The sequence below is a fragment of the Neolamprologus multifasciatus genome, chromosome 3 (genome assembly GCF_963576455.1).
Source record: "Neolamprologus multifasciatus chromosome 3, fNeoMul1.2, whole genome shotgun sequence".
In the NCBI taxonomy this organism is placed as follows: Eukaryota; Metazoa; Chordata; class Actinopteri; order Cichliformes; family Cichlidae; genus Neolamprologus; species Neolamprologus multifasciatus.
Window position 1 is genome coordinate 14,784,712 of NC_140441.1, and position 25,358 is coordinate 14,810,069.

The following is a 25,358-nucleotide window of genomic DNA, read 5'->3' on the forward strand; positions in this document are numbered from 1 at the left end:
AGCATTAAATGTGGAAACACGCACACATATGCTACAGCACTAGCTGTCTAATCCTGTTTTCATTAGCATTTAGAAACTGGAACAACGGGCGACTCAAAGAGATGCCACTTACATTTACTCGTCACTGTTTTTGGTCAGACGGCCAAAACTGATCTCCACCCAAAAGAAGTTTCCTCAGTGTCATTATCTCTAGCCCAGTTCTGTCTTGTTATGAAGCAACCAAGAAGCTTTGTAGTTTGATTAAACAGAAACTTTGTGAAAGGTGACATTCAGTGCTCTATAGTCATGAGAGTCTTATTTAGAGGAAAAATAATGAACCAGTGCATTAAAAATGCAGCCGCAGTAGAAAAAGACTTGCTTTGGTGTTCATTTTCTACATGGCAGCTCGTTATGCCATGAAGGTAATCCATAACAGAATGCATTTTTGGGTCCTTCTGGAAACACAAGCTCTAAATAAAAAGAGGTTTTTATCACTGCCTCACACAACACATTGTATTCTGAAGGTTACCGTTTGGCTTGGACTCGGGTAAATGGGTGGCCTGAAAATAGCATCCAGGTCTTCTCGTAAGCACCGCTCCTTTTTTCGTGTTTATCTAATAACAATCTGGACCCCTTTAGTTTTGGCTTTGCTTATTAGTTTGTTTGCCATCGACTGGCACCGAGTGCCTCCTCAAATCTCTTTCATAAATACCTCTCATACTGTGCTCAGGGTATTTGGTTTGGTGTGCAATTTCCGTGCTGCCAAGGTTAAGCGAGCAGGACTAATTGAATCTTCTTGGATGTCTTCTTATGATTTATGAAAGAACACAGTAGATTCAGAGGCTTGATCTGCTATAATCTCTCTCATTGCGGCCGCTGAGAGAGGAGGCGGTTGTTCATTTTAATTTGAGACGTCTGCAAATTTCTCATAACCCCTTTGATTCTACACGTGCTGCATGGCTAATTGTTCTGTACCACTGCCAGATAGATCCTTTGTCAAGTTAGGTGCTCACTACTTAAGAGATAACTTGTTAGGAATACTTTAGACAAAAGTCAGCTTAACAAGAATAGGTCTATATGTTTCTACTTCCACCAGTCAGCTGAGGTGGAGGTTGTTTTTTTAGTACTACTTGTGTGTTTCTCAGCAGGATGGCACAAAAACTGCCACATTTCCAGAAACATGGTGAAGAGATGGAGGATGGGGAGAAAAAAGGAGAACCTAGGCATTTCTTTTGTAGATAGGGCGTACTGTGCAAACATCTTGAGCTACCCATCATTTTTTAAATAAAAGTGATAAATAGGTGTAGTAATTAAAATATGGGAAAAGTTTAATTCAAAAACTAAAGATAAAAACACCTCAAAAGACCATCGTCTACCAGTTGGAAGGTCAATGGATTAAAGCTCGGTTCCTCCTTTCCATGTTTCAAAGCATCTCTGCAAGATACTGAGCCCCATGTTAACCCCCAGTGCATCTTGCAGAGTGTGTTTGTAAATGTCAGATAAAAGTGCTCAGATATAGATAAAGCACTGTGTGACTGTGTGAATAAGATGAAAGTGCCAATCAGACAATTTCCAGATGGCACTACATGGTGGATCAAAATCTGACAAGGTCCCCAACATCACTGGCTGAAATGCAACTGAAAACCATGATAGGGAATCGACTGTGTTTGACAGATGACTGTACACAGTCAGTGTTGGGTCCTCTGTACATAATAAAGATTATTTACTTCAGCCTCCGGGACCCTTATCTTTGGAACCAGCTTCAAGTTTGGGTTCAGGAGACAGAAACTCTCCCTGCCTTTAAGTTTAGGCTTAAAACTTTCCTTTTTGATAAAGTATATAGTTAGGATTGATCAGGTGACCCTGAACCCTCCCTTAGTTACACTACAATGGGGCGATCGTGGCTCAAGAGTTGGGAGTTCGCCTTGTAATTGGAAGGTTGCCGGTTCGAGCCCCGGCTTGGACAGTCTCGGTCGTTGTGTCCTTGGGCAAGACACTTCACCTGTTGCCTACTGGTGGTGGTCAGAGGGCCCGGTGGCGCCAGTGTCCGGCAGCCTCGCCTCTGTCAGTGCGCCCCAGGGTGGCTGTGGTTACATTGTAGCTTACCACCACCAGTGTGTGAATGTGTGTGTGAATGGGTGGATGACTGGATATGTAAAGCGCTTTGGGGTCCTTAGGGACTAGTAAGGCGCTATATAAATACAGGCCATTTACCATTTACAATAGGCTTACTGTAGGCTTCCAGGGGCTTCCCATGATGCACTGAGCATTTGTTTTCACTCACTATGTGTTTACACACCACTCTGCATTTAATCACTAGTTATTATTAACACGTTAAAACCGATGGGAGCGCGGGCGAGGTCAAACTACTGGAACTCTTGAACCATTGGCACAATCGAAAAATTCCAACGTTTCCTGAAAGCATCAACGCTGTTCTTCTTCTGTGACATTAGGGTCATTACGGTAATCCCAGGCAGGGCGCCACATCCGAATGTCAGCAAATAACACACAAAACAACTAATTATTATAAATGGTTCAACTAAGCAAATGGTTCAAGAGTTAGGGGAGTTAAAGATGTTCATTTCTGACTCTTTTCCACATATCTTCCTCCCATCAACCCCCAACTGGTCGCAGCAAATGGCCACCCCTGCCTGAGCCTACCCTAGGTTTCTTCCTGTTAGAAGGGAGATTTTCCTTCCCATTGTCACCAAATGCTTGCTCAAAGGAGGGGGGGGGAAAGGGGGGGGGGTGAGTATTGGGGTTTTCTTTGTATTATTGTGATGTTGTTACCTTATAAAGTGCCTTGAATCAACTGTTGTGATTTGTGCTAAATACAATTCAGTTAATTGGATTCAAACCAAAAATGTCAAATCTGGATTCATCACTACACTGATTTTCAGTCCGGGTTCTTATGTAGTTTGGGATACCTCAGCCTTTTCTCCGTTTCCCTGCCTTAAGAATGGCTTCTTTACAACCGCACTTCCTCTGAGGTGATTTCTGATGAGGCTTTGGCAAAATATAAATAAAGGTTGCTCAAGAAGTTTTGCACAAACTTTAGAATGGCTCGGGTGTTGCACTTTTGACGTTGATGCACACTCTGGTTATGTAAGTGACTCATCTTATTTATTCTGCTATGTCCTGGGTTTAATTAGTCCCATCCGTTTCCTACCGAAGTAGCTGAAGTACAAAGATCATTTGAAGAGGAAAAACAATCATCTAAATTACTATACAGACTTGCTTCTACGGTACTTTTTATGTTATCCTTTGTTCCTTTTGCCCTTTCTGTTAGTATATTTTGTTTAAATCTTTCTATAGCGGGAAATGCATTAATCATAGGGTCCTGTTTGTATTATAAAATAGGTAACATATATTATAATATGACTTATAATATGACTGTAATATGAGCATGCATATATTACTTTGATTACTTTGACACCAAGAGTAAGTTACATAGAAATACAAAATATTATAAACCAAAAGTGTTCTGTCAATTAAATATTTTTATTATTTTAATCATCATTGGAATAATGGAAATTGCATTTTTCAAATATATGTGCGGTTTTAGAGGAAAATATTTATTTCAAGGCACCTAATGGCTGCGAGATGAGGAAGTGGCAAATGTTTGTGGATCCTTTGCTAAACCTTTAGGATAAAAATCATAATAGTAACAATATGTCATGATGGAAGGGCCGGGGCCCCACTGCCAGCTTTGCTGTAGCCCTGCAGCCACCTGAAACTACAGGTCAGGATTATAAATCATCCCAAGAGGATGAGCTCCCCTCCTCCTCCGCCCATAACCTTTGACTTGGTCAGTTTGACTGACACGTAGAGAGGAAACATGAAGCGGAGGGACTTTGCCCGAACACTTTAAAAACACTCTTTGTTTTTACTGTCAAACTTCAAGGGCTTGTGAAAAATCTCCTCTAGTTATTTCTCATGAGACATTGTGTTGCCGTGTCTGGCATTTCTCTTTTAATAACAGGAAAAAAAATCCCCAGCTGGCGGGCATCACATATGATTTGCTATATTTTCACTGTGTTGATGCGCTAACGGTCTTGTTTGGCACCAAGTATTTTGGTTAATACAATTACAACACTGCATTCTAATAATGCATTCTGCTTTCCAGATGTTTTTATTATATTTGTGTGCTGGCGTGTAATCTAATGTTGATGTCTAATCATGAGAGCAGTGGACACCATGGTTCACAGTCTGTGTCACTGGTTTTACGTAAGGCAGTTGGGGGCAGATGGTGCTGTGATATTAATATCACGGCTCATGAACATTTTTATGGCGTATTGTCTGAAGGCAAAAATACCTGATTCGATTTCATCTTGCTGATCTTGCTCAGTAATCTCTTTTTTATTACTTTTAGGGTTAATGTGTACATTTAATTAGAAACACTGATTGGAATATTGACACAGTTTGAATGCCTGTTGAATTCATGGTGAGACAACCTTTACTGTGATATGGATAGACGTAAACCAGACAAGCAGACAGGCAGCGTTTACTGGTGGTTTTCTACTCTAGCACAGCCTTGTATACTCATTTGCACACCTTTTTTGTTTATTTTACACTTTTGAGCTTTTGCATGCACACACTTACACTGTACTGATGCGCTGGAGGGCAACCTTGGGTTCAGTACTTGCCATAGATATTTTTGACAGGCAGATGGGAGAAGCCAACTGACCTTTATATCAGGAAGCTACATACGTAAGCTAGGAACTATGAAAGGTAGGCTTAGTGTAGAGAATACAGCAGTGCACTGCTAACCTCACCTACGGCCTCCCTGCAGTTATTGCTCATCTGCATGCCACTTTGCAACCCAACTCAACTCCAGCTCTTCCTTTTCATATTGCCTGTATTAATCAATTTTACATCTATTATGGGTCTTACTGCTGTACTTCATCCTAGAGGCCTACACTCTGTGCACCTGGAAAGTTTCTGCAGGAAAATGAAAACAGATTTTCCACCACAGTTGTCAAGTTTCTTTAATAGCAAGGATTTTTCCCCAAGATGGAAGCTTGACCTAACAACTGGTGTTCTAATACGGAAATAATTTTCATTAGAAATCCTTCTTGTAGCTTAAGCAGTAATGTGAGTAGGTTTTATCCAATTTATTTTGATTGGAAATAAGGTAAGAAGAAGGAATTAACTCTTATAAAGAGTCCCCTGACTCAATGCAGCAGCATTGTTTTTACACCAATTACTGCAGTAAAAATGAGCGAGGTATGTATAAAGCTTGTAGTTGCCGGCTATGACTCAGCTCCGGAGGAAGATCCTTAGGAACTGTGAGCGCTTTGTGAAAAAATTGCCCTCATTAAGGGGAATTAATGGCTTACAAAAGCAACTGAAGGTGCAGTGGTTTGTGTGTGTTTTTTAAAAGGAAAGATTTGCTGAGGTTAGAAAAATGTGAGCTTTGTTCATGTGCAGGCTGCTTTGGCTTTCGTACCAATTCATTTCCCTTCCAGCTGAATGTTTTGCGCTATGATGAATCTACTTTCGCTCACAGCCCATCATTTGAAGGCCGTAGTGGAAAGATCACCATGATTTGTGGCTTGAAATAATCCCTAATAAGAGTGTTTCATTTAAATTTAGTTGTTTTGGTCATGTCTTTTTAGAGGAATGTTGTATATCCCTGAGCATCCAGAGGGCTTTCCTGGGTTTGGGAAAATAAACTCCCTACTGGCTGACTTTCAGTGAGTTTAAGACTGACAGCCTGAAGATGACACTTTATTTTTGTTTCCACTCAGGACTCATTCACGGCTGGGAGACACTTACAGCTTTCAGCATTCTCCCAGAGCTCGTCTGAGCTACCCTGTGTTTATTTTGGTCGGTTAGGAAAGCCTTGAAATTCTGTTGTCAGGTTGTTTTCATCAGTCTTCTTAAGGGATTTGTGATACGACGGTCCACATAATATCGGATGTGTTGCAGATATGCACAAAAGTAGCCTCTTATCACCGTCGTTTTTTAATCATCTCAAGTTATTTGTTTGTTAATGCCGCTTCCGCTAACTTCACCTACCTGTTCCCACTCGCATCTCAGTCTGTCAACACCTGCAGGTCTGGTGAGAGGAGGCTTCTCTTCAAATTGCACTTTATATATCTGGAGCCGATTTGACATACTGTGCCATTATTTTATGATTCACTGGAGTGCTGAATGGAAAAATTGGATTGTATTTTTTGCAGCTCGTGCCCAGCAGAGGGCTAAATTGGCACTCATCTTTAGTGAGGCCAGTGGAGCATTTTCATTTCGATACATTTCTAGTTTCAAGCCTTGATTATACGAGTCGCGCTCATTCTTTAATCTTAAACGATGAAAAGATTTGATGTCAAGTCTACATAGCTGAAATGTAACAACTGTAATATCTGCTCTGACTGAGGAGTTTTATAAGGGCAGTGAATTCAACAACTCCACGCAACAGGGTCAAAAGCATGCTGCTCTAGACTGTAGACTTTCCATTTTCCCCTTAAATCTTTCATCCCTCTATTCTACTAAGCGATCGCCTTTGTAGCCCACCACACTCACAGCCTGTCTATCTTATATTTTCCTTTGCTGCTGACAAGATAGGGTATCTGTGACATAAGAGCCTGTACCCGTCATGCTTGCGTGCTCAAACTGTTGCAGAATAATCCACCAAGCCTGAACCCTCACGTAAGCACCAGCTTCAGACCACCGAGGTTGGCCGATAAGTTGAAACATAGTGAAAGTAAGTCCCTTGGGAGATAGAATACATTAAAGAGTGAAGGGAAAAAAACAATACCGGAGTCCCAACCAAATCAGATCAAAGGGAATGGAAACGTCCCGCACATAAGTGAAACTGCAGCTTTACTGACCAGACAGTGGGATTGTGTTCGCTTAGATTTGAAGATAAGTTTGCCTAAATTTAAAAGGACGAGAAAGAAGAAGAAAATATATAAACACTTTCTTGTGCCAGACCAAACCCAAATTCCAAATCCAAATCTAATAGATTCACAGTGTATTTTGTAATTTAGTTGAACCCTCTAACCATGTAATATTTTTTTCAGTAGAAGTAATGTTGGGGATTGTCAGAAAGGGAAAGGGTCATTGAACAGAAAGTAAAACGATTCCATACAGAGCAGAACTTCATGGAACTGGTTTCATTTTATCGGTAGCTGTCAATATTGATCAATCAAATCTTTGGTGTAAAGAGAGTAAAGACCAATGGCTTGTTGTGACACACTGACTCCATCTGAACTGAAACGCATTTGCTGTGGTAGCCTCTGTACAGTTAAAAAAACAAGAACAACCACAAGCAGTTAAAAAATAGTTACCTCTGATTACCTCAAACCATGCTAGTTGTTGGCTATCCTACAGTATCCAACCAAACATGACACTAATGTAATGAGGATAACGAACTGTATTCTAGTTTATTAAAATAGCTGAGTATTGTAATGGCATTTTGGACTTGAGCGCTGCTGGCTTTTCTCCGGTGACTTCATTGGTTTGAAGAACTGTCCTTGAGTAGCTTAGGGCCCTGTGGTCCATATTATATAGCCCAATGTCTTTTAAAGCCAGCTACACACACATATTCGCACTCACACACCACACACCATTGGCTCTCACAACTCTGGTGTTGATAAGGTCAGCCAGCAGTCATAGCGTCCGTTAGCAGCAGGTATAGGGTTACACGCGATTCCAACGTGACATTTAATAGCCACAAAAGCCTTAAACACAGATAAAGTATTTCATTTGAACTTGAACAAGAGAAGGATCATTTGAAGCTAATCATGCACGTTATGTCCCAGTTACAGAAATCCTCTTGTGACGATTTTAGCAGCTCAAGCACACACACAGAAGAAGGTGTAGTATGTATTACTATGCATGCCGCCATCACTATGCTCGGTACAATGGTCGCCAAACACGCCCTTCATAAGCTTTCGACGTATCTTCTGGCTGATCCCCTGAAGAGCCATTTGGCCACGTCTCAGTGTGTCCTCAGTTTCCTTGGTATTCAACAGGATGCCTCAGAGCTGCACTTTAGAAGGGTAAATTTAGACTCTTCCAACCTGAATGGTCAAATCAGTTTAGAGGTCAGATTATGCTGAAATAGATTTTCACTAGAATCCAATATTTCACATTCGAAAAATCACACAGCACAACAAAAATGTCACAAAATGCATATTGATAATTTTTCTCCGCGCACCAGGCACAGCGGAATTGGTTCGGTTTGTCCCCAGTATACTTTTTTTGCTTTCTTATGACCACTACTCATGCTATGGCCTTCGTTTGGGTCAGAATTTTCTCCAGGGCCCAGGTCAGATTCTTTTCAAATATTTATCTATTGGCAGTAGGTGCGTCGTCTCACAGTATGACCATTATGTCATTTGTTCTTCGTCTTCTTCAGTTTTACTGGCAGTTGGCAGATGGCAACCCATTTAATTGGGGCAGGTAGTTGTACTGTCCTTTAGTGGAAGAGTATGTAACTGTTCTGCCCATTACTCATGCCGGTCGCTAAGGGCAGCGGTCCCCAACCTTTTTTGTTCCACGGACCAGTTTATGTCCAACAATACTTTTACCGACCGGCCTTTAAGGTGTCGCGGATAAGTACAACAAAATAAAACCAGTACCAGTGCCAAAAAAAGAAGAATTATTCATAACACACGGGAAAAGACCCAGAGAAACTGAGTTAACAGTAAAAACAATAAAAACCCTGAAAACCATAAATTTCACGCCCGAGCCTCAACTCTCGCGGCCCGGTACCAAGCTCAGTCCTTTCCTTGGTTCTTGAGTTAACCAGGATTTTTCTCCAGTGCAACTCAGTCTACAGATGTCTTGGTTAAATCCAGTTCTGCCTCAGTCAGACTCGCATCTTGATATCCTTACGAACCTTTCGTTGACCCTGACAAGCTTCCGCAGTATAGATCGAGTCCTTCATTTCAAGACTGACCGGTACTGGTCGGTGGCCCGGGGATTGGGGACCGCTGGCTTAGAGGCCTAATCAGCTGGAACCAGATAACCTTCTACGGCACACCTATGTGCCACGGCACAGTGGTCGGGAAACACTGGTGTATGCCGAGTCAAATAATTAACTCTTGGTCACTCTTTGTCCCTCCTTAACGCTGTTATTTGAACAGACCAGTGTTGAAATGAAGGCGCAGGTGGATGAAGCTGCAGTTCAGTGAAAGTTGACTAGACTGTTGGCTCTAGACGGCGATTTTGTCATGGCAATTCGATTAGGTTTTATTTATCTGGTAGATTGGAAGCCCCCGTGCGATCTGGGGGGAGGACATGCCAAGATATGACTTGGTTAACACTAAAAAGAAACCATTCATTTCCACTGTGGATTACACTTCACCGTTGCCAAGCTAAGCTGGGCTCATCCTGGCGTTTTTATTTTTCATTTTCACAAGATGAAACGATATAGCTAACAGTCATGATGTTACCCATAAGTAACACTCCCTTGAATGCAAGCATATGTTTCCAGGAATGTCCTCGGGATACAGTGAAGGTTCCTGATAGAGTCGTCGGGAAGGCCGACTGTGCCAGTTTAACTCCTTGCATTAAAGCGACGCGACTTGGCCGATCGATTGGCTTATTACTGACCTCCCCTCATCAGGGAGTGTGTTCTGCTTCCATCACGACCGCAGTCAGTTCTGTGGGGAGGATAATTGCAGTGTGCAGCTAACGGGGTGGGTCTCAAGTATCCCAGCACTGAGCTTGCTGCCAGAGGAAAACACATTGATCTCTGAAGGTGATGAAAAGACTCTCTCTCAAAGGCCTTACTTCCTCTTCAGGAGCGTTCAAGCCTTGACACTGAACCGAAGCGAAAACGTGGATGATCCACGCACGCTTGCCAACCATAGTCATAGTCACGTCATGTGTCTTCTGTGACAAAGCTCTTGTTCGGTTCTGTAATGATTTTCAGTCCACGGAGCTGGGCGTTAAACGTGTGTGAGTGAGTGTACGTCTTTATTATGAGGTTACCTTTGAAAGACGACTGGAGGACTGTCCTAACTGGCAGTGGGCTGTAAAAAAGGAAAACGTTTCTTTGCCTTCAACTAGTGTAACACTGGGAGACTGTTTTCGGTTTTTTATAGTGTGGCAGAAGGAGAGGAAGATGCATTTTTAATACCGGTTTCAGCCTGCTTGACGCAGCGTTAATGGAGCCTGCAGCGATAGACAGTTCCTCACATCCTAATGGATTGATTGGTTTAATGAACTGATAACTGGCATCTGGACAAACGCAGCGCAGAACCCAGCCAACGTACACACACCGCATTCACATACACAGGCACAAAATTGCCTTATTCATCAGGGACGGATGGAGAAATGAATTCATTTCAAGCTGATAACAACATACCCTGACCACTGCTGAGGGTGTGCAGGGATGCTCCCAGAAAACATGCCTCATTAAAATAAAAAATAAAAAATCAGGATCTGCTTTCTGCGTTGTAATGAATCCTGGTTCGTGTAATTAGCTTCCAATTGCTTCGTGGTGATATCTTGGGACTTTCTGACATTAACCAGTGGGCTGTTGGTGCTGTGAATTAGTTTGAACTTTAACGTAATAATAACACAACATGTTTTTCATGGCGTCTTCTAATTAATAATGACAGAACTGAGTTTCATTAGAGTTTATGAGGCGGGCGTCGCTGTTCATTACTTCTCATGACTGTTCATTAGATTACATTTAGGCTGTAATCAGTGAGATGTTTTGCTTTACTGTAGCTTTCCAGCTATGCGATTATACTGTCTTGAGTAGCACTCTGTAAACAAATCTATCTGCATCTAACAATAAATTTGTTACAGAGACAATACAAAGATGTCTGTGTAATGGCTTTTGATTGGCACTGAAATAGATACAGGAAATGCCCTGTAGCATTGCAGTGGACTGGATAAATAAATACAGTGCTCACTGGAGAAGATTTTCTGCGGTGACAAAATGACTGGACAAAGAGAGGACTGTAAGTAAATGTAAAAATCAGACACAATGTGTCTCTCTTTTTGGGGCAACGAATTAAATATAATTGAAAATAAGTATTTAGGAAATGACTATAATCATCATATTTATTCAGGGAATCGTTGTGTCGGAGTTAATGCAATTGGAAATAACGATAATGAAGATATATGCCACAGAATCAGAGAATAATGTGAAATATCCTTTCAAACACTGTTTTTCTAGGTCGGGCTGGGATTTAAATGCGGGTCTGGGGAAAATTAAAATAGGCCTCCAAATTCTTTTGCAGAGTTTGCTGTTTATATGAATTTGCCAAAAACCTTCAAGAAGCTGTTACAAGGAGAAAAAAAAGTGAAGAAGAAGAAGTAGTTGGGGTTTAGGGTTAGTAGCTTTGCGCTCTCTAAACAAGTTAACAAACTTTTTTTTCCTTTTACCTGCACGTGTTACAGTCCGCCGCTTATTTTTGGCTCGCAAGAAAAATAACCCCAACAGTTTGAAGGCAGTTAAAGAACCGCTACCATTAAACATGGCTGATAATAGGGTTGCTCTTTGAAAAGACGTAACTATACACGCTGACCGTGCTGTAGTCTGTTCTTTGTATCAGATTGCAGGAATTTGGAAGCTTTGCCTCTCATTTCCAGGACTTGAACTTCTAGTGACACAAGTGAAGCTTGCTATGTGAATGCGAACTGCAAGCTGTACGCCAGAGTACGCACATCCAACCATTGGTACAGTTGGTATAATCCATGCAACCTTTCTGTTCTTTGAGTAAGCCATTAGACATGATAGCGAGGGAGTCCACCTGACATGCTGCTGCTAATGTTTAGAGTGTAATATGGTCATTTTGGGTTTTGGAGCCTTTTGGTGCCTAACGACCTTCTCTTTGAGAAGAAGCTCTTTGTTTGACTTATTTATCTCTCTTAAACTGAACGATGTTGGGGAGGTGAAGGGGTTCGTAAAGGTAGGTAGGGTCAATGAGAGTCCAAGGACTTCCTTCTGGGGCCAACTTAGCCAATCTCAAGTGTGAGAGGACTTTCCTATTTCACTCAACAATACCCGTGAGTGATGTTCCCAAGAGGGGTGTAAAACTGATGGAGAGACAATCCAGATCTTCATCTATCTTTTTGTACCACTCCGTTGACTCTTCAGAATCAGGTGTTTGTGTGAGGGGAGCACAGATGCACTTTAACTTTGGACTGCATCTGCGTAACCTCAAAGACCTCAGGGGTCAGTGCAGTAGTTCAGCAAGCTGGATTGAATTTGCTCAAAGTGGCGCAATATGGAAGATCCAGATTATTAAGAATTTCGACGTGATCCTCACATGTGTCTGTCGGGTTTGACTCTGAGCACTTTATTATTGTTCTTTTTTCTTTTTTAGCTCAGTAAATCCGCTGACTTGAGGTTTTTGTGAGGAGCAGTCTTCTCTGTCTTTGCTTTTAGATTTTGCAATTCCCATTTCTGACAACAATACACAAATGAAGAGAGCAGTGACATTCATGGACAAGGATGATTGTAAAATCGTGGTTGAATTTCCATTTTTTTCTCCTTTGGACAGTGGACACATTGTTCCGCGAATTAGCATTTCACGTATTGATTTATTCATTGTCATGCCGAGTAATGAGGATCTTGGATCAAGAATGTCTTCGTCTTTGCCAGACGTTTCCACAAAAATGTACTTGTAAAGTAACAGATGATTGTACAGTAGAAAGCCAGCTTTTGTGCAGCTTTAGTTCCTCTGACCTGGATACCCAAGAGTTGCCAGGTTTAATAAACTCATCCATCCATGTTGTGGGATTAAATGGACTATATTAAAGTCTGTTTTGACCAAATCTTCCTAAATCCTTGGAATGCTTTAGTCATTGATCATAACAGTTGTGTTTTTTTTATTAGAAATATTCTGAACATTTCAACTCAGCTTTAAGAGCCAAGGTCCGAGGCTAGTTTGGGCCACACTGTGATATTGTAGTGTTTATCGACTCAACAATGAAGCAGGCGCAACTTTAGTCACGATGGGACCTGACAGTCATGGCAAAGCCAGTGTCACTTAACATAACTGAACCAAATCCCACAAATTTTGTTCACGTCAGTTTCTGAATCATTCCCATCTGAAGTAGTTAGAAGCACTGAACTAATATGACATTTATATTGGACATTGTGTGGACATTATTATGAATAAACAGTAAGGTCAGTATGCCGTGCTTTTGGTATCCAAAGATTTGGCTGGTTAAAATTTAAATTTATAAGTAGTCTTAAAATGAGTCATGGACAAATGGCTTCATTACTGTGCAAAGTATTGAGCCACCCCTCAGTTCTTTATGTTTTACTGACTTTCTTGTCATTTTTAAAGTGGTTTTGAGAAACAACGTCTTTCACACATGACTTGTTCCCATTTCTTTAGATGAGTCTATGAAAAATACCAAAAATGTCAAGAAAAATTAGAGTTTGATAGAGCAGTATGTAGGCAGATTTTGAACCATGATGTAGTACCATCTGGAAAATGTGCAGAGAAAGTATACCTGGATAGAAAAGCACACTGTGGAAAATTATCAGTCTTAGATTGGCCTCCCCAGAGCCCAGACATCAACATTATTGAAGCAGTGTGGGACTGTGTTAAACAGGGAATGGAAAAAAAATCAACCAACATTTTAATGTCCTTCACGAAACCCGAAGAACTTTTCTTGAAAATGGGGCTGAAGACTTTTGCACTGTAGGTTCAGTTCAAGAAGAAGATCTTGCTTGTGGTATTAACAAACGAGTCTTTCAAAACGGGCGATTTTAGGCTTTTTCTATCTTTAACAGAAACCTTTGATGCATTTGAATGAACACTCAGCGTTCCTCTTTATTTGCAATTAAAGAGACCACAGCAAGTGACACAGACCGTGTTGAAGATCAAAAGTTTTAAGCTTCACTCGTGATGACATTTTAACAAGGGGCATTATAAACTGTGTATGATTTCGGCCTGCAGTTTCAGAGAACATCTCAATTTGTTCACCGTATCCAGGAATGGTGCAACTAGGCTTACGGTGAAATCTAAAGCCAATTCTTGATTTACTTTGGAGGTTGAAGCTGGTACCCTGTTTGCTATTTCTGGCATAATCTTGACTTTTATTCTCAGGGATAGCTTTATTACTTTGAGAGGGAAGCTTTGAATGGTTTGATTATGTATATCAAGCTCAGTAACAATGCTGGCATTGTAAATGAGTCCGGCCGGGGCCTGGTTCACTTAAAACTGATTGATTTGGAGAGAAAGGAGAAACGGATTCTGTGCTTTTAGCTGTGCTGGACCAATCTGTATTTTATGGATGGTGGGCAGTGCTAAAAGGCAATTATGTTTCAATTCCATGAAGTATAAACAAGAAATTTATTATGTCAAACAACGCATAGCTTTGAAATAAGGTTGTAATGAATGGCATGAGCAGAATTATTCAAAAACAATATAGCCATGGCTTAAAACAGCATGTTTCACAATGCTGCCAATTACTTTTTTTTAGTTGTTCCAAATAGCTTTAGAATGACTAATAGTGTCAATATTTTGGACCAATAACACTCTGCGGGGTGTAAAAATCCCACACTGCGTTGTAGGAAAGCAGAAAATTGTTGTGCTGATGGTTTCATGCTGCTCTCACAGCTAACATGGTACCAATCAAGTCAGTTTATATCCATCAGTTTAGTCAATACAATGCCGTCGCTGCTGTAGAGAAGTGATTACCATGTTAAAGCAGTGTTTCTGCTTTGACTGGCACTGTCTACAAATGACAATTTGACAATTTTAGTGAAGGAAATCTTCACTAAAATTGTGAAGATTTCCTTCACTAAAGGAAATCTTTAGTGAAGGATTTCTTTGTTCAATTTTAGTGAACAAAGTTACTTTTCACAGTGTGTTTGATTATATCGCATATGCACAAAAACAAGGCTCGAGACCAAAACTGTTAATTTTTTAAAGCTTTTTTTATGCTAACTAAAATAAAAACACTTCTAGATTAAGATGGAAAAGCAGATTTTATATGAATATTTAGATTTTTGTTAACTATTATGGTTTAGCAGTAGTGTAAATAGTTGAATTGTCTGTTGTAGCAGGTTTGTGAATGATATTTTTGATAAACTACTACAAGAACATGTAACCAATGATCACAGTTCACATGATGTTATCACCACAAGCTAAAGAAAGAAAAGTCGCAGGCACGTTGACTGGCCAGGTCACACCGCCTGACCTGTGTGAGTGTGTTTTTACCTCATATCAGAGGTTTGCTGGATAAGGATTTGGGACAATATAGCTCATTGTTTATTTGGATTTTATGCATCAAAAACCATTCAATAAATTGTGTTTTTCAGACATAGCTTTGAGAGATATTTGCAATTAAGGTAACAAAACTGAGATTCTCTTTGACCAGATTTCAGCAGCCACCTTGATTAGTGCATGCTAATTAGTGCTAATACTCACAGTCAATTGCTGTTTGTGTCTTAATGGTAAAAAACAGCAATAAGATGTTATGTCTGTCAGCTATCATTCTGCATTTGAATGGGATCAATGCAGAGTGGGATCAGTAATTGGAAATTAAACATAATCTGTTTGTTGTAACATGTGGATTAACTGGGATAGTTGCAAATCTATTGTCATCTATTAAAAATCTGTCTTATCTTACTCTATCTTATCTTATCTAACTGACTGCTACTTGGTGGCAGTCTGCCCATGTTTAGAAATTATTCTGCTATTATTGTCAGTTATGATCTGTCTGAGAGTGATTGCAGTCAGCCCGAGTCAGCCCATGGTTGTTTGGTTACCTCCTACCAGCTGATATGTACAATCACCTTTGATCAAAGTGGCTGTCCGGAGGTTGAGGTCCCTGCACAGACAACATCTGGTTGGCCCGTAACGACCTTAACTACTTCACAGCAGACACTGGGAAATCACAGTTTTCCTAGTCAAAAGGCAAATGCCATGCTGTTTATACTCTAGTGTGATTGAGACATGAGTAAGGTGCATCCATAAAGTGTAATGGTACACAGACAGGGATATCAAGACAAAGCTATTTAAAGTAGGGCACTTTTTGGCACTCTAGCTTTAGCTTAGTTTTTCAGCCCACTTTGGACATATTTGGTAAATTTATGGTCAGCTGAAAAAAATAAGCTTGTAATTCATTATATAAAGATGTGAGGGGATCAACCATTAGGATAAATGTGAGTATATCTACAGTAGTCACTGAAAACAAACGGACTGACATTACTGTTAGTGTAGCCTAGTAAAAAAACAAGCCAAACCGTAATCCGTGGTTGTGCATTATAATGTGGCTCTCTGCTGCTTCCTTTCTCAAATATAAAAGCCACCAAATAACACAATGTAAAAACACAACATTCAACACCACAAGGTCCATTTTTGTTATGTCTGACCAAAATCCTCGCCTGGCCAAACATTTAATACGAACATTAAATTCACTCTGATTTATTTCACTTTCATTTTTAAAATATGCTGTAAAGGTTTCAACAGATTCTTCGTAGTTAGTGACCCACGTCATGACATTCCCGGCCGCATTTTTTTCCGAAACCGCTGTACACGGGATACTGTGAGAAAACAGCGGGCCAAAACAATGTTTTTGAGCAAGAGTGATGTTTTGCCTTAACAGGCAGCCGAATGTCTCCCCTCGCCCTAGAATCCAGCTGTTGATTTCATTTTTTAAAAGAGGTTCTGGTCACTTTTTTTTGTCTTAAGGAAACTTGAATACATCTGAAGACATGTTTGGACTGGCCGTTATAGACATTGTTAAGTTATCCTTTCATTAATGTTTCATAAACTGAAATATTGTTGTTGGCTTAGAGCACTCTTCACCAAGTTTGTCAGTGTATAGTCTTGACTCTATGGCGATATCTCCTTACAGCCTATAATCTGAATAAAAAAATATTGTGATGAATATTAGGAATCATGATGATATCTAAAAATCGTGTAGGGTATTTCGTCTGGACCACACACTCCCACGAAGGTAGTATTTTCTTTAAGGTTGTCAAAAATATCCTACTGAAATCAGAAGGATGTCATCTTGTCGTACAGAATATCGCTCTCTGAGGTGTCATGTGTCATTTCAAAGTGAGCAATAATGAAGCGACTGCCAAACACAGTAAACCCCCTTCTGTTTCTTTTAAAATACAAACCTATGGAGAACCCAGGGTTGATATGAACCACAGTAAAGTGAGAGTCAGGCTCCACCTGTGGTTTCATTCCTTAAACCTTGCCTGGACCCTTCACTGGCAGCAGCTGACATTATCCTGGAAAGGGTTCAAAAGTTGGAAGTGGAGGCTGAGCGAAGCAGTGGTATCAAATTGAGCACTTAGCATCATACAAAGAGTTGTGCAACATAATCCTGCGTTTTGCACCCTAATGACACATCTGGAATGGCATAAATCAGCCAAACACAGCATAAACAGGATTTTTATTTTTGTTTTGCACCATACTTACAGGCATGCATCTGGTTTGCACGCAGGGTATGGAGGTCAATTTCAGCAATTTAGATTCGTAATTAGTATGATTGTTTTGCATACTTGCGTACTTTAGCTGAACATGAAAGCCTAGCATCAAAGTCATTTCTTGGAGCACCTTTTAATACCCAAATAATTAATTCTGAGCTGTGCGCTCTCTTCAGAAACTTAAACCAATTCTATTTATTTTGCTCAATTCAGTACAGTTTTATATACAGCACCAAATCAACAAAAAAACTGCCTCAAGATGCTTTATACTGTAAAGTAAAGACCCTACAATAACACATAGAGAATTCCAACAATCAGACGTAAATGAGCAAGCATTTGGTGACAGTGGGAAGGAAAAACCTTCTCTTAACAGGAAGAAACCTCCAGCACAACCAGGTTTAGGGAGTGGCAGCCATCTGATTGGGGGCGAAGGGAGGAAGACAGGGAAGAAGATCAATTATAATTAAAATTTAAATGCAGAGCGGTGTATAAATACATAGAGAGTGAGGATAAGGTGAATGTAGAAGAAACTCTCAGTGCATCATGGGAAGCCCTCATCAGCATAACTGAGAGTTCAGAGTCACCTGAAATTGTTTCATGACTGTGATTATCTTGAACCTCTAACATGATGACTCAATGCAATTTTTTTGATTAAAAAAGAACTCATCAATTTATTGGCAAGATAGTGTGGCTGATATAGCGTCATCCATCCATCCTCTTACGCTTATCCTTTTCAGGGTCACCGGGGGGGATGGAGCCTATCCCAGCTACCATAGGGTGAGAGGCGGGGTACACCAAGGGCAGGTCATCAGTCTTCCACAGGGCTAACACATAGAGACAAACAACCATTTGAACTCACATTCACACTTACGGGCAATTTAGAATGACCAATTAACCTAATCCCACTAACTGCATGTCTGTGGATTGTGAGAGGGAGCCGGAGTACCCAGAGAGATTCCACGCAATCACAGGGGGAAAATGTAAACTCCACACAGAAGGGTGAAATCAAACTCAGGACCTTCTTGCTGTGCAGCAACAATGCTAATTACCACACCATTGTGCTGCCAGATATAGCAATATCTGCATTTATAATGGCTAATAACGTTCTTCAGTCATGTTATGGCTGTTGACGTTGCATATTATATCCACCAGTGGACACGTTGCAGTTTCTCTGTTGGCAACACCCATGTTTGAAATACATAACTACACAGAACAAGTGTTAATGGAAGTCTATGTTTCTTGTGCCTGGAAAAAAATATCAGCTAATATATCAAAATATAGAATTTTTAAATATTGATAACAATATTGGTCTCAAAAATCCTATATCTGTCAGTTTTCTGAAGTTCTGCTTATATAGCCACTGATATGGCACGTTTTCCACTGCCTGAGACTGATGTTCACCCAGTTTGTTAAGTCAGAATTTGGATGGTTTTGAGGAGACACACTAGCCAGTGTGTTTGTTCACAACTGCTAGTCAAGCGTAAAGAATACCACTGCATACAAACACACTTCTCCCGACCCTGTCACACAAGTACTGTGACCATCAGTTCCTCCTCCTTGAAGGCAACTCAGGCTGTTAATAAGTCATTCGAACTGGCACTAGAAATGAGTTTAGCTTAGATTTGTCATACAATTAGTCCAGAACGCTACTGCCTTTCTACTCCTGTCCCAGCACAGACTACAGTGGCCCTGAGTTAGGTAAGGTTAGTAAATTAATAGAAAATAATCAAACTGTCGATTCTGGCGGCTGTGCAATGCAAGTGAGAAGCTATATAAACATGGCTGCAGGGCTCTTAATGTTTTAATGCTAAAAATGTTAAAATTCTGGCATTTTACTGTGGAAATGACAACAAAAAGCCAGAAAAAAGAAAATTAGTTTTAGCAGCTGGTCTCATGAACTAACTTTACTACTTCAAAGTCATTTTATAAACGAAATTAGAGATATTTACACTTTTTCTTCCTTTTTTTGAAGCATTACCTGTATTCAGTACGATCTAGTCAAGCCTTCAACTTGTACAACCTGGCTAAGCGTGTAATTGTTTTACTCCTCCAGCTGAGCTTTAGCAGCATGATGGCAAACACAAACGCGCTAGTTAAGATAAACAATTTTCAAACCTGGGCATCCGTGCTGAAAGACAACTTTTAAAAGGAGAGAAAGAAATAAAAAAAATGACAGCATGAAGCAGACTTTGGAGTTTTTTCTTCCACCTCGACTTATGTCTACATATACATAAAGCCTCAATGCTTAATAAGCAGTGAGGCTGGAACGTGTTTGGTTTTCCAATGTGAACTTTTCACATTGGAGGTTTTTCCTCACACTGGTGTGTAAAAGTGAGAGCGAGAACACTTGTAGAATATGAAACTTACACAAACAAAATGACAATCGCATTATTCTTCTTTTTTTTCCAGGACCTCCGGGAAAGCGGGGAAGAAGAGGCCGTAATGGAGACCCTGGTATGCACATTTGTGTGTTTGTGTGTTTGTCTGAATCTGAATCGAGTTTTCTCAATCCAGAAACGTTTAAGGAATGATTCAGGAGGACATTAGCAAATCATGCTGCAATCATGTAAAAAGTACACTGTATATCTGTGGAGGCCAAAATAGGTTATAGATGTGTAATTTGTGGCCGGTTGGTTTCAGCGTTTGCTTGGATTGTTTGAGCTGCAGTCGCTGCAGAAACATTGTATTTTCCCGGTAAAGCTGAGGGACAGAAAAAGTGATTGGAAACCTGGTGGAAGCTCCTCATGTCCGTGCTTACGCTCAGCGTGGATATGTTTATATGCTGTCCTGAGCTCAACCCCCTCCACAAACTCAGCAGCGACTTGTTATAATGTAATCAGGATCTCCAGTCTCCCCCTCTCCCCTTCCTCCATCTGTCCCAGCTGAGGCCTCGGACATCTAGACCTCAGCTGGGACGTGTCGCGCAGTGACACTCCCCGGCACGGGAAGTGTCACCTCAAATTGAATTCGCAGCGAGAACACGTCCACGCTCCGCTCACCTGATAGCGGGAAGTGATAATGGAATCTGGAGTGTGTCGGCCTTTTGGTCGAGAGCACAGAAAACAGAAAACACTTTGGAAAAAAAGTATTAGCTTTGCAAAAGGAAGGCAGAAAGATGGGGCGAAGCAAAGTCCCCAGCCTTAGTGAGGCAAACTGAAAAAGAACAGCTTTGGTTTCGTAGACTGAGAACCAAACACTGGAATTTGCACAGGAAGTCAGAGGAATTCAACTGAATCATTTGAGATCTGCTTGCTGAGTATTAGTATTTTTATTTCCTGTATTTTCAGTCGAATTAAGGCTCCTGCTTTTGTTTCGAGATGTGGGTCTGCTATACGTTTCTTTCTTCTTTTATTTTTTCTAATTTGCATATTACCATAGCAATTCTGCACACAGCCTGAAAGCCATTAAAGATTTTAAAAATTAATAAATAAGAAAATAATAATAATAAAATGAGTTACAGAAAGACAGCGGTCCAATGTTCCAGTTGGCTGCAGATCTGAGATACCGCCAGGCTTTGTTTATGCAGTGCTTAACCTCCCAATAAACATCCACCATGCCAGCGTAGTTTAAATGGCACCATTGTGCAGACACATTTTTTTTTGGTCTCTGTTCAGCCAGAACAAATGCGGAGAATGTGAATTGTTTCCTCTTGACAAATCAATTGGAAACAAGCAAGCAATCATGGCCACTCATGATGCCTGGGCTGGTGAGGTACAGCGGTCTATTAAAAATAGACAATAGGGAACAAATGTAAGGACAGGCCCCGACATTCAGGAGAATATTTGCAAACCGAAGCACTGACTGATTGAAGCATCGTGTCAGGAGACAGATTTAACAAACCGGCGTTTTATCTACATCCTCACGTGCACGCAGCTTTGAATGCTCTCGGTGTAATTGCAGATTGACACGCAGTTTTAGTTCAGTCATTTCCGCTGAATTCCCCCAAATAGGATGTGTTTGACTCGCTTTAAAAAGTAGATTCAGCCTGAATCCCGGAGAAACGCTCAAAACAAACTGCACTGGGGAGAAACTGAAAAGATATTTAAGAGACATTATTTATGCGACTGAAGAAATGCAGTCCTTGATGGGCAGGGGCGTGCTGAATTCTGCACCGTAAGCCTTCTGCAAATCCAATTTCCCTCTTTTAAGTTCTCAACTCTGGTGGATGTTGAAGGGGAGCATATTTAATTCATGATTCACTTTAACCAAAAGAAACTATGCCGTCGCGAGGTTCCCATAAATTCATGCTGAGGTGTTTTGCAGTTTACTCATCTACAAAGGTAGGAGGAAGATTTCACCCACCACTTGGCTCCGCTGACAGAAAGAACAAATAGGAAAAAGAGACGGTGATGTTTACCTATGCATTAAAAATGAATGGGACACTTCATTAGGATCTCTTGTTTGTTTACTGCTAACATATGGAAAGGAAAATTGTGGCAGGACAGTTTAGGATGAAGAAGGTTTTGTAGCATTGAGAAGCCACAGGCTCAGACTGTTCTAGCAGGTGGTCAATGCCGGAAAGTGTTAGACGTTTCCTCGCATATTTTTTCCCCGTTTGAATAATCAAGTCTGTGACTCCTGCGCTCACAAAAAAAGAAGAAGGAGGAATTGATGCTTGGATTAGGTGAGCAGTTCCACGTTTGTTCGAGTGGAAGTCACGGTGTGAGAACGGAAAGCGAAACCGAGCCTTGGTGACTTTTACTGTGCATTATAAAAGACATGACATGCTACAGTGTCAGCTAATAGTGCTTTTTGACTTTACTCTGGCCGTCAAGAAGCTGTAACAGTTGTAGACCCTAAAACCTTTAAGCTGCCCGCTATGTTCTTTATAGGAAATTGTACCTTTTCTTTCCTTAAATCACACTTTTTTTCTTTGATTTCTCATAATTACTAGCTGAAACACTTAAAAAAAAAAACACAACATAGTGGAGCAGGTTTATTAAAAACTAAGTGGTCCACTGTAACTCAACGATCCATAAAACAAACGAGCAGTGAGGCTCAAACACGCGGCTCCTTAAAATCCCAGCTGTAGGAGCAATTTGCAGTGGTCATGAAGAAGAAGCGTTCAAGGACATAGGAGAAAAAAAATCCCTATTTCAGTGTTAAAGCAGCTGGGTACCTTTTTAATAAGAACCTGAAGACCTCAAATGATTTGCAGGGTTCTGGGGAGCCCTGAAGTGTGCTGGCACCGAGTCCTTTGAGCAGCAGTAATTGGGCAAAAGACGAGTGTCACCTCACAAAAAAAAAGAAAAGTGCGGGTATTTCTTTAACAAGCACACAGCCTCTTGTAGCAGTGAAATCGGAGCTACTCGCAAATGTAAAATGCGATCACCAGGCCTGGTGACTGTTGTTGGCCCGACCGCGGTATGGTAAATAGCTGGGAGTCTTTTGTTCTCTGCTGTAAGGTAGAAAGATTACTGAAAGAGGCCGTCTTTCTCCCATTCCTCATCGTCAGTGAACGCATCGCGGCAAAGATGAAATGCGAAGACGGTCCTATCCAAAAAAATAATTCTCAGCTTGAGGCTGATTTCTGTTCTTAGTAATTCTGGATAAGTGGTTCCAGTGGAATATTGATGATCTGTGTCTGTTTGATCGCTGATTGAAAACACACTAACCAGGGATTTTTTCCTCTCTCTTTTCAGGACCTCCTGTAAGTATGCCTGCTTCACATCGTTTGTGACGACCCCGTGAAGGTAAAAGCAGAGCGAAAGAGATGCACAGAGGTGCAGACAGCATGCCGCTGTGTAAGGTATAAGATTACAGGGGAAAAGGCACATGCAGGGGCACGCGACAAGAGCAGGTTGGGATGGTATGTGTGCTGCAAAGAGCAATTTGTGTACAAGAAAAAGAAATGCAAGCAAGAAGAAGGAAATGCTTGATATTTTAGGAAAGAAAGAGCCAGGTGAGGTTTATACATCAGGCTCTCAGGAAATAATCCTGCACATAATCCTCCTTAAAACAATTACACTGGGTTTAAACGCTGATATTTAGCACTGATTGAAGAAACGAGATGTAACGTGTTAATTAGGGAGTTTTGAATGATGGAGGCTTCACTCTCTTCGCTCCCAGTCTTTCCCCTAACATAACCTAAACATCTATGCAGATTTAGCTGATGGACATAACTGTGCTATATCATTTCATAATGTATCTTTAATAAGTTGCCTAAGTGCTATTTCTGAAATGTTACTTTTTTAAAAGAGGTTTTTTTTGCTGTTTATGTAAAAGATAACAAATCACGCCAAACTTGCTGACAGACATTTCAGCAGCTGTCTCGCTGACTTATTAAAATAAACTCTTTATCATTGGCTTACCCCTATGAGGCACCCTCACCCGTCATCTGCGCAGCCTGCGTTATAAAATTCTCGCTACCAGCATCTGTCCATGCCGGCGCCCTGAACCCAAAGAGATTATCTCACCTCATTACACCACCGGGTGATCGCAGATTCGCTCGTCTTTCAGATGGAAAACCTCAGAGTTTCCCTAAAGATGAAGAGAGAAGCATACATACATACATAATCGCCAGAGCTTGTGACAGTTTGCAGCAGAAGCAGGTCAAGCGGGTACTCTGTGTGTGTCGGTGCATGTGTACATGCGCGTGAGCTCTGTTAAAACTTTTTATATTCCAGAAGGCCGGTGTGATTGAATAGGTATAATAGTGTGTGCCGACTGAGCTGTAAAAGCTGTAAGTTAATCCTCCGAGCCTTCTCAGACGCTCGCTCCCGGGGTTCTGGGACATAAGTAAATGCAGGTGGTCTTACTTCTCAGCCCCTCGCGCCAGGCCTTAGATCTGACAAATAAAATCATACTGTGATGTGTCTCAACAGTTGATCAGAGTCCAAGAAGCGTCGCTGAAATGTTTGTGCAGTAGGAGACGGCGGATTTGCCAATAAACGTATGGGATGCTGCTATTACTTTATCTTTATTTAGGCCTTCATTAGGATGGTTGTTTGAGTGAGACAGTAAATCTGCTGTGCATGAGTACCTGACAGTGTTCCAGCTGTGGCCAACAGGTCACCTTCTGATGAAGTCATTTATAGGTAGCACAACGTGCTCTAAATGTTTGGTGGGGGTCCAGCTTTTATGGCTCCGAGGGGGAAAAAAAGCTGTGATCTAGCAATGACTCACCCACTGCTCACCAAATCTGTTTCTGAAATAAAAAAAAAAGCCCATTCTGGTGTCAGTGATCTCATGTGGGTCTTTTTTAACATCTGGTATGCCCAACCGGAGGATGGCAGGGGACACGTCGCCATGAATATTCAGCAGTTCCCGCTATAACTCTGGGAACACTGCGTAAATTGTACACAGCCCTCGGAGCCAAACAAACCGACCGCTGCAGAAGTCATTACAGATCTATGTGCCTTAATCGTTACTAAGCTACCGATGAACGCACGGGGACCTGCGGTTTGCAGAGACAGAAAGAGAATAGGTCTCCTCAATCAAAAGTCATCAGGGAAGATCTTCTTTGGCGGCTCCTGATTGCCTTCAGATATGGAAAAGCGATTTTCTTTGTTTTGATTTCCTCGTCTTTTTCCAGAGCATTCGTCAGCTTTCACATCGCAGACTCAATTGTCCAGCGACATGCTGCTGGAGATCTCCTGTTATTCTCCAGACAGATTGGAAAAATGTTCAAATGAGACACCTTACAGATGATTTCAACTGAGAGTACTTACGCGAGGAGCGATTTGCCCGTCCTTGCCACCGAAACCCCAAAAAATGTTTCTTTTTCGGTTACCGCACATAAATATTCTCTGGGGTGGTGGTGGAGGGGGGTTCTGCGAATTGACAGCTGAGGCGAAGTTATCATGTCTTTCCTACTTGTTTTTTTATCTTTTCTCATTTTTCTGTGCCTCTGAAAAAGCCGCTTCATGTCAAAACATCAACCCCGAGCGCTCGCCACTCCGTGTGCACACCATTTAGTGCCAATCAAGCATAAAACACCATCCCTGAGGCTGCAGTCAAGTACCCACTAACACCCTCCACTGTGTGTATCTGTGTGTGTGTGTTT

General features: G+C 41.1%; 1 protein-coding gene across 1 annotated transcript in view; it reads left to right on the forward strand.

Annotated features, from left to right (window-relative positions):
- Nucleotides 1–25,358, forward strand: part of col25a1 (collagen type XXV alpha 1 chain) — a 159,093-nt gene that overhangs the window by 68,653 nt on the left and 65,082 nt on the right. Inside the window, exons 3-4 of the mRNA XM_085154860.1 lie at nucleotides 19,763–19,807; nucleotides 22,996–23,003. Coding sequence (XP_085010986.1) covers nucleotides 19,763–19,807; nucleotides 22,996–23,003 — 53 coding nt within the window. The remainder of the gene's footprint in view (nucleotides 1–19,762; nucleotides 19,808–22,995; nucleotides 23,004–25,358) is intronic.